Source organism: Globicephala melas, chromosome 13, assembly GCF_963455315.2.
Source record: "Globicephala melas chromosome 13, mGloMel1.2, whole genome shotgun sequence".
In the NCBI taxonomy this organism is placed as follows: domain Eukaryota; kingdom Metazoa; phylum Chordata; class Mammalia; order Artiodactyla; family Delphinidae; genus Globicephala; species Globicephala melas.
This window is the reverse complement of record NC_083326.1, coordinates 61,325,989-61,335,808: the sequence shown is the minus strand read 5'-3', so window position 1 is coordinate 61,335,808 and position 9,820 is coordinate 61,325,989. Positions and strand designations below refer to the sequence as shown.

The 9,820-nt window shown below is 51.0% G+C and overlaps 1 protein-coding gene across 2 annotated transcripts in view; it reads right to left on the bottom strand.

The window, feature by feature from the left end:
• Positions 1–9,820, bottom strand: part of GNAL (G protein subunit alpha L) — a 93,635-nt gene that overhangs the window by 4,011 nt on the left and 79,804 nt on the right. For both annotated transcript variants that reach the window (XM_060310289.1, XM_030836598.2), the window contains 6 exons: positions 4,033–4,087; positions 3,208–3,281; positions 2,718–2,776; positions 2,339–2,459; positions 1,463–1,593; positions 163–230 (listed from right to left, as the gene is read on the bottom strand). In XM_060310289.1, the coding sequence (XP_060166272.1) occupies positions 163–230; positions 1,463–1,593; positions 2,339–2,459; positions 2,718–2,776; positions 3,208–3,281; positions 4,033–4,087 (508 nt within the window). The remainder of the gene's footprint in view (positions 1–162; positions 231–1,462; positions 1,594–2,338; positions 2,460–2,717; positions 2,777–3,207; positions 3,282–4,032; positions 4,088–9,820) is intronic.

Here is a 9,820-nt window from a genome sequence, read left to right as displayed (position 1 = left end):
CCGACCTCTCTGAGCCTCTGTGTGCTCAGCTATGAGATGAGGAACGACACCTTCCCATCCCTCATTGTTTGGGGGAGATTAAATAAGCTCGTGAGAGACTAAGTGCAAAGAGCGGGGTCACCCTAAGGTGGCAGGACAGCAAAGGGCAAGGAAAATGCTCACCAAGAACAGATCCCGGATGAAGAACTTAGCTCTTGTGACTTTGGGATCTTCTCCCGCATCTGGTGTCGCTGTAGAAAATCAAAGGGAATTTTATTTAAATGACATGACACACAGATACAGCTGGATGGAGGCTGTGCACACAGAGCACGGAAGCACACGGGCCATGCAGCCAAAGACTGAAACGTGACCTTCGTCCCTTTCCTCCTCCCAGGTCACTTTGACTTCAACAGTGGTTTTTGTTTGGTGCCGGGTGAACAGCTTCTACTCAAGTCAGATGAAGCGTCTCACTGACTGGTGAGCCGGCCCCCAGTCGCCTGCACCTGGTGAACCGTCCTGCAGGGAGGGCTGCCAGCTCATCCTGAGACTTCCCAGGAAAAATGCTGACCAGACAGGGTAAGGGGAGCGAGGGGCTGGTTCCCAGGAAAGGTCAGAGCAGGCCCGGCTGCTGCGGGGTGGGTGGCATGGGGGCTGGGGTGCTCCCAGACGGCGGCTACTACCCGGGCCCAGGAAGCACCCCGCCAGCTGGCTGAGGTTGGTGCAAAGACCGCGATAGGTTTCTTAACTTCTAACTGAAGTTTCTGGGAGAGCCCCCTTCATCCTGCTTTATCCAGTTTGGGATTAAACCTTGAGGAGTGGGGTTATTTTGCCATAAGCAAATCCCTCCTTGGAGACTCTGGTGGCCCAGGAAACTCAAAACCCAAGAGCAGCCACTGGAAATGGGTCCCGACTCCTCCAGGTTTGCCAGACGGGACCTTCCCGGCTTCAGCACTGAAATTCCCACATCCCAGGAGCCTCACAGCCTCCCGGGACGGCTGGTCACCTGATGAAGTCACCATGCTGTGGCCAAAGTCATCGCTGGGGACAGAGGCCTCAACACGGTGGTCGGCAGCGGGCAGCTCGGGACAGAAGTCACTGCTGCCCCGTCCCTGCGGGCCTGGCCGGAGTGACTCAGACAGCGACTTCCCGGTCAGTCACTGTGCGGGGTCAGCAGGCTGGTCCAGGCGGACCGACCGACACGGGGCCCTGGGAGGCAGAGCTTCCCTGCAAACCCCGCATTCACGTCAAGCTGCCCTTCCTCCTCCTGCTCAGCGTGGACCAAGCTGAACTCTGAAAATTTCACAAATGGGACCCTAAGGACATTTTAATACTCTAGAAGCTAAGGGTGGGGCAGGAGTCAAGAAGATTGATCTAAATTAACTGAGTTTCCTAGATTCATCAGAACCGTAGGAATTACAGTTACAGGGCTATGGAAAGAACAATTCTTTCCCTTAATCACAAGATACTTATTCTGGAATCTTACCGTCTTCAGGAACAGTATAATTTGCGTACTCTGGGAAATAGTCTTCAATCTTTGATTTCCCTGCCAACACTTTTTCTGCCAGCATATCCTGTTTGTTCAAGAACAAGATGATGGAAATGGTCCGTAACCACCTGGAAAGGAGCAGGAAACACACACAGGTGTGGGTCCACTGCCTGAGCAGGCACCTCTGTCGCAGGCATTATCCATGGAGAGGACAACGTGCTGCCCTCCGGACGAGGCGCCGGGCTTGGGATTATTTGGTGCCCCGGAACCTCAGCCCCCACTCCATCTGCACACAAGACTCCCTCATGAGGATAAACTCTCAGGAGGAGGATTCAGCTCCACAGGGCTGTACTGGCGCCAAAGCCAAGGTTCACGTCAGGAATAAATACGCTCGGATTTGTGTGGTGTAATTTACTAGTAAAGGGTCAGAAAAGCGGGAGAAGTTAAAGCTCTCACAACAACAGACACAGAATAGATGGTCACGCAGGGCATCTGCGGCTCTTGGGCGAGGAGCTGGGTGTTGAGGGTCTGGGTGGGGACCTGTCACTTCGCTGACAAGTCGAGGGAGGGGCTCAGGGGTCATCAAGTCATGAGCGGATGTTTTAAATGGGCGCTTTTTAAAAACCAAACGAAACCAATTTTGAACCGTATATAACCTTAGGCTTCCAAATCAGAGTTCTGGATTTTCGTGACAAAGTCCCATCAGCTTCACACCCCCATCTTAAGTAAGTCTCTACATTAAATGGACTGAAAGAAGCGTCTTAAGGTTTTAGAAGATTTATCACAAGGAAGGACTCCATCAGAGAACAAAGATGAAAGCAAGCCGAGAGGCATTTTAAACGCAGCGGGAGACCGAGTTTACTGTCTTGTCACCTGTTGTTCCAGATGCTCTCGAAAAGGTCCAGGGACTCCCGCAGGCGGTTGGTATTGTTATCTTCCCGGATCACCATGTTGTAGCTGCTGCAGGCGGCCACGTAGATGATGGCGGTGACGTCTGGGTGGGAGGAGTGGGGGAGGCACCTTGGTTATTTAGAGCAGTTACAGCCACCCATGTCCGGGGAGAGCTCCCTTGTGATCGCAGAATTGACCCGGGGCCCCCAAACTAGCAGAGACAGTGTGACCCCAGGATGCTTAACTTCCATATTCATGGGACTAAGACACTTGATAGGTGAGTGGATTGAAAGCTACTGAAACACAGCAGCAGGAGGGAATGTGGGTTTGTCCCCATTTTCTTGAGAGAGGGAGAAATCACCGTTGAAGCACTGGATCCATTTTCTTCTCTCGTCCCTCTGGCCTCCGACGTCAAACATGCTGGGGGAGAACATGGGTTGGGGGGTGCCGTTAGCCGGGGGCGGGAGGACATCCGTCCTTTGCTCTCTCCCTCCCCCTGGCCCGTGGCTCTGCTCCCCAGGTGACCTTGCAGACGGGCCCAGCGGGGCCTCCCCAGTCGGGCCCAGATGGGTGTCCACACCCCGGTATTTCTCTGATCCCGGCCCTTAGCCCTGTGATCAGTGGCTGCTTGGCTCTCTTTCCCCCTGGGCAGCCCCTTGCCTGCGTCCTCCTCCTCTGCACCTGACTGAGGCCACCGGGCTCGAGTGCCTCCCTTCCCTGCACCGACACCTGGGCTTGCGGGCGCGCACACGGGTTTGCAGCACTGCAGGCCCGGGGTCGCCCGGTATCCAGGCCGCTTCCCCGACCCCAGGCCTGGGGGCCCCGCGGGAGGGTCCTGTCCACACGCTTACTGGAAGTTGACCTTGTCCACTTGGAATCGTGTCTCGAAAATCCCTGACGTCAGAACTCTGCACCTGAGGAGGTCCTGGGGGCAGAGAAGAGAGAAGCAAACAAGTGACCCCTGTCCTCAGGAGGACAGCCCGGGGCAGCCACAGGCTGCGAGTGTCCCAAACAGCAATTCTCTCCATCGGAAAAGAAACAGGACTTAAGAGACCAAGAGACAAATGCTCTTTCTTGGTCTCGCTCCCCGGAGAAAGTCACAGTTAATGTACTGGTTTGGTCTTGGAGACTTGATGGCTCTGCTTTTATTTCCTTCAGAAGCTTCTTTTAATCACTCCTGAGTGTTCCCGACTGACACCATGTCCCCAACAGCCCGCCAGTATCTGGGGAGAGGCGCCCGTCCCGCCAGCTGCCGCTCCGGATCAGACTCACTCTCTCTCCTCTCACAGTTCTAGTCTCTAAGGTAAAAGATGATGAGAAAGCCGTACAGTTTCACAAGGCTGACACCTCTGCTGGCCTGTCAGGTGTCAGGGTTTCTTTCCTGGTCACCAGATCCATTAGGATGTAAACTGGCCACCGCAGTGACTCTGGAAGTGGAGGGCGGTGGCCCCTGTGAGCCCGATGAGAAGTGTGAGGACAGACTCGAGGGGCAGGCTCAAGGCCAGGGTAACTGAGCTCCCAGGGTCGGCCTCGTAGAGGGATGGACTCCAGGGGACGACCAGGAGCTCAGACCTCGGGGGTGGGGGGCGCAGGGAGCCTCCTGGAGGGGCGTGGCTGGGCCCCGAGGGTACAGTGTCCCCCGGTTTGGGCGGTGGTCGCGGCCCAACCCCACCTACCTGGTCTGTGGGCGTGTAGTCCACCAGGCTGACGCTGTCAATTCTCTCCAGGAAGCTGAAAAGAAAGCCAGACGTGCTTGGGACTGCTCTGGGGACGCCTCTGGGCTGGGGGGCAGGTGTGCAGGGCCTGCACGAGCCCAGGGGGACGGGGCAGCCACGGGCCAGCAGCTTCCTGCGTTCTTCCTGGACACATGTCTCCCCAGCAGGTCAGAGTCCTGAGGGTCCTGATCCGTCACGGTGGGGGAGTGGGGGTCCAGGCCTCTGCCCTCCCTTGACAGGTTTGACATGTATTTGTCTTTCTGTTTATTGTCTGTCTCTCCCTCCAAATGTGGGACCCACAGGGCAGATCTGGCTTGTTGGCCGGGTTTCCCCAGCGCCTGTGGGGCAGCCCAGCCCCTGCATATTTGTGGGATGAAGTGAGCAGGGGGCTGTGAGGCCCAGCCTGCAACCGACACAGGAAGACACAGCGCTGGTTAACCAGTGAGCAAAGGACCACTTCTCGAGGTGTGGGGGCAGCAGAGTGTGTGATGAGCGGGCGGGGCTCTGAGTGCCCCAGTGGGGCTCTCCTGGTGGGGGGTCCCTGTGGCTGAGGTGGGGCTCCAGCCCTGGGGAGAGTGGATGTGACCTGGATCAGGGAGACTCGGCCGGAGTCCCTGCCTGGACAGCTCGGGGTCCACTGTTCCGTATCTGGAGTAAAGTCATGGTGGGCCTTTCTCCCAGCCTGTGTGCCTGTGAGCTTCTGCACAGAGGGGGGAGCACCTCCCCACCTCCACGCAGTCCCCCTCCCCAGCCAGCACTGCAGGCCCTTGAGCTGCTCACAGGAGGAGGTGGGAGTGCAGAAGACCCCGGAGGAGCCACAGGAGGGGACCCCTGAGAGCTGAGTCTGGTTTGAAAACCACAGTGCACTCTGGCCCAGTCCTTGCCGGCCTTGCATTTGGTGGAGTGGAGGGCACCTCAAAGTCCATCCCGACCATCTAGCAGGACAGGAAAGGGGCAAGAAGACTTGAGTCTGTGATGAAGGGGGAGGGGTGTCTGCCGAGGTGGGGAGGGACTCTAGACTATAGCCCAGAAACCTGGGGGCTTCGGTGGGGAGATGAGCCACCCCCCTTCCCTGTGTATGGATGTAATAAGTTGAAGCAGAAGTGGTCTGTCCTCTCGGCAGGGACATCTAATATGAGAAGGTGATACAGATACAGATCATCTCCGATCGAAAGGGCTGGAAGGAACTGAAAATCAAACCAAATATGAAGCCTTCAGCCCTGGTTAGAGGGTAGGAGGCGCCCGATTTCAAACACGATGCAGACAGGGTGGAGGGGGTGGGTGAATCTATTCAGATGGTAATAACGGGTTAAGTAGAAACAATGACGTGTGGTTAACAAAAAAGACATCAGAAGTTGTTGAAAGATCAGAGACCGCCTTCCCGAGGACACGTGGGAGTACCTTCCTGACCACTTCCTAACCGCGACTAAGGAAAGATACACCATCTGTCCCCACCCCTGAGCCCGGGGTGAGTGTCCAGGGTTCCTTCCAGCTCTGGTACTTAACCACCTGAGACCTGACCGGCATCAGTGAACATTTCCCAGAGCATCTTCTGAATTGTTACTGATGGTGAATAGTCCTCTGAATTCATGGATTTCAAGTTTGTGCAATGGAAGTAAAATGTGAAAATTCCCCGGACGTGAATGTTTCCCTGGACATTTGAGAGCCTCTCTAAGGAGTAAAGGCTAGCAGTTGATTTCTGCCAGACTTTTGACTTAATCTTTGGTTCAGTTGGTGTATTTCCCACACGTTGTAGTAGGACTTCTTCAAACTGGGGCTCTTAAGATAATATATAGAGAGAGGAGTTGTAAAAGGATCTTCCAAATCATGCACAGAATTTTGTATGACTAAAATTTAAAAGGTTTTGTCCCTAAATATACCACTGCCTGTTATGCCATAAAATTAACAAGATCTAAGAATTCCACTTGTAGACCATTCATTCCCACTAGATAAAGAGTCGCAGGACAATAACAAAATACAATTATAGAAAGTCACCCCCCGGACTTCGCCGGTGGTCCAGTGGTTAAGACTCCGTGCTCCCAATGCAGGGGCCTGGGTTCGATCCCTGGTTGGGGAACTAGAGCCCACATGCCGCAAGTAAGACCCGGTGCAGCCAAATAAGTAAGTAAATAAATAAATATTAAAAAGAAATGTCACCCCACCCCCACCCTTATGGTCACTTTAAGAAAAGCAGTTAAAAGGCAATTTACTTTGATTTCTCTTCACTGTTTCCTGCTACAGCTGAGGATATTTGTGTTTACAGAAGTGTTTTTATTTTGGCCACTGGGATCCCCTTCTGCTCGACATGGGCACGAAACAGCAATTCACTCTTCATTTCTCATCTGTCTGCCACCCCAGTAACTTGGGTTCTTGTGGGCCGGGGGCGGGGGTTGAGGGGGGGATGGTGAAAAGATGAAGCTATCCTGTTAAGTGCCTTTGAACAACTGGATCTCAGGAAAGGCACCAACGACGTTTAATTAAAATGTACTTAAAATGATTTCTTTTATGAAAAATGCAGCAAGTCGGAGCTGTGTCAAGCCAAGTGTCAACTACAAACTGGCATTTTCCATTGGCCCTTGCCATCTACCTCTACAAGGATTAACTCTTGTGCTGCTGCAGCTGCTGACTGTCAACACCCCCTGAAAGGACTTCAGGTGGACAGCAAAAACAAGGCACTCTGTGCTCCAGGAAAAACTGGCAGAACAGGTCTTCAGAGAGTTGGATGTTTTCAGAAGCTGATTTTATGAGCCCAATTCTTCCATCTGTTCATATCTAGAAAAGCACTAAAATCCTTCATGGTGACGACTGCTCCTCGTGACTAGCAGAAACCTTCTGCAAAATAGTATGTGCTCAGTTGCATGTACTCCCCCTTCACCAAAATCACATATATACTGACCTTCCCCCGCTGCCTCTTTGGAGCAGTTTCTCAGAGCTATCTGGGATGCTGTCTCCCGGGCTGTAGTCCTCATTTTGCCCCAAATAAAACAACTCGCAACTCTCACGTGCACTTTTAAAATCGACACAAGTAAAAACCCTTTTCTCAGTGTCTTACTGAAATTCACTTCATGATGATGTAAAAAATTTGGTGTAAAAAATACTGGAGGAAAACGTTAGCAGTAGTGACAGAGCATCAGCCTGATCTAATGTGCAGCAGGGCTGAGATCCAGGCCACGTCAGAGGTGGTCCTCAGACCAGAGCCTGGGCATCGGGATTGCGGCTGAGCCAGAGCCCGGGTGGATGAGTGACCCACGTGCCCTTGGATGTCTCAGAAGCATCATGCCTTTTCCTCCCCTGCCCTGGCCTGTCCTCTCCCGTCACCTGGATGGCACACCTGATGACTCACATCCTGTTCCCGCCCTCAGTCAACCCTGAATCTGGCCTCCGAGCCCTTTGCAATGCGTCCCATCTCTTCCTTGTTCTTCTTGATGTCAAACCCTCCACTCCAGTCAAATCCCCACGTAGTTTTCGCTTTTCAGACCTTTGTGTAATCCCCACTTTTTTTTCTTTGAAGCCTCAGATTGAACCCAACCTCTTCTAAGAAGCCAATTCCACGGAACAGAATTGAGAGCCCAGAAACAAACCCACACACATACGGACAACTGATGTATGACAAAGGAGCAAAGAACATACGGTGGAGAAAGGATAGCCTCTTCCATAACTGGTGTTGGGGAAGCTGGACAGCTACATGGAAAATAATCACACTGGACCATTACCTCACACCCTACATAAAAATCAAACTCAAAATGGATTAAAGACTTGAACGCAAGACCTGAAACCACAGAATTCCTAGAAGAAAACGTAGGCAGTATGCTCCTTGACATTCGTCCTAGCAGTATCTTTCTAGATATGTCTCCTCGGGCAAGGGAAACAAAAGCAAAAATAAACAAGTGGGACTGCATCAAGCTAAAAAGATTCTGCACAGCAAAGGAAACCAGCAACAAAACAAGAAGACAACATGCCAAATGGGAGAAGGTAATTGTAAATCATATATCTGATAAGGGGTTAATATCCACACTATATAAAGAACTCACATGACTCAATAACAAAAAAACAAACAACATGATTTAAAAATGGGCAGAAGTGCCAAAGAGACATTTTTCCAAAGAAGACATACAGGTGGCCAACAGGCACATGAAAAGATGCTCACCACTGCTAACCATCAGAGAAATGCAAACAAAAACCACAATGAGATACCACCTCACACCTGTTAGGATGGCTGTTATCAAAGGCAAGAAATAACAAGTGTTGGTGAGGATGTGGAGAAAAGGGAGCCCTTGTACACTGTTGATGGGAATGTAAATTGGTGCAGCCACTGTGGAAAACAGTATGGATACTCCTCAAAAAATTAAAAACAGAACAACTACTTATGGACCGGCAATTCCACTCCTGGGTATTTATCCAAAGAAAATAAAAACACTAATTCCAGAAAATATCTGCACCCTAATGTTCATAGCAGTATTACTTACAATAGCTGAGATATGGAAACCACCTTAAGTGTCCATCGACAGATGAATGGATAAAGAAGATTATATATACACACACACACAAAGGAATATTACTCAACCACACAAAGAAGGAAATCTTGCCATTTGTGACAACACAGATGGACCTTGAGGGTATTATGCTAAGTGAAGTAAGGCAGATGGTGAAAGAAAATACAGTATGATTTCATTCATGCGTGGACTATAAAAAAACAAACAAAACCCCCAAATAAATGAACAAGCCAAACCAAATAAAAACAAACACAGAGATACAGAGAACTGAGTAGTGGTTACCAGAGGGGGAGAGGCAGGGGGAGGGGGAAATGGGTGAAGGGGATCGACTGTGAGGTGATGGCTGGAAACGAAATTTTTGGTGGCAAGCTTGCTGTAGTGTGTACAGAAGTAGAATGTTGTAAACATGAAACTTATGTGTCATAAGCCAGTGCTACTTCAAAAAAAAAAAGGAAGAAAAGAAAAAAGAAACCAGTTTTAGGACACTATAATCCCATCCTCCGTGTAGTTTGTTTCATGATTTGATTAGCTCGGAGCACACCTTACATCGTGATTTCCCCCCTTGTATAAGCTGAGGTATAAAACGGTGTGCAAAGAGCACTGACATTACTCATCTTGATGACTCTATCACACCTGTGTACACTTGTGTATTTTCCTCTTTTTGCTTGTGCCTTATCTACCTAACTCCACTGAAGACCGTTTAAGGCAGAAGCATGTCTTTATTTCTAGAAAGAAGCCCCAGACAGCCAGCATCTGACACACCTCAGTCCAAATCTTTTACTGTATTCAGTTGTTCTCAACAAACACTGCTGAATTGTTTGTCCTGACACCGTTCAGGAGGGATGGAGGATGTACAAACCCTAAAGAGCAGGAGCAAATACCTCAATTTGGAGAAACACGATGAAGGAAGAGGACAGGGTGGTCCTGAGGGTACATCTGGGCTCTGCTGAGGGCCCCTGCACCCACTGTGATGCTGTCACCGGGGAGCTCTGGGCGTGGTCACGAGTGACAGCACCCAAGGGAGATCTGCATTCACACCTACTGAGCTGGGTATACCACCTGATGCCCAGGAACCATGACTGAGATGCACTGGTCCTGCCCCACATGGAACCTACTATCTGGTTGTAGGAAAACAAACCCCGGTACACCAGGCAGGCACTGTCTCATTCCAACCAGTTGATTAAAAGAAAAAAAAGAGATGGGGGCCTGCGCATCAGTTTGTTCAATGACCACAGGCTCACAGCTTTTTGCCAACA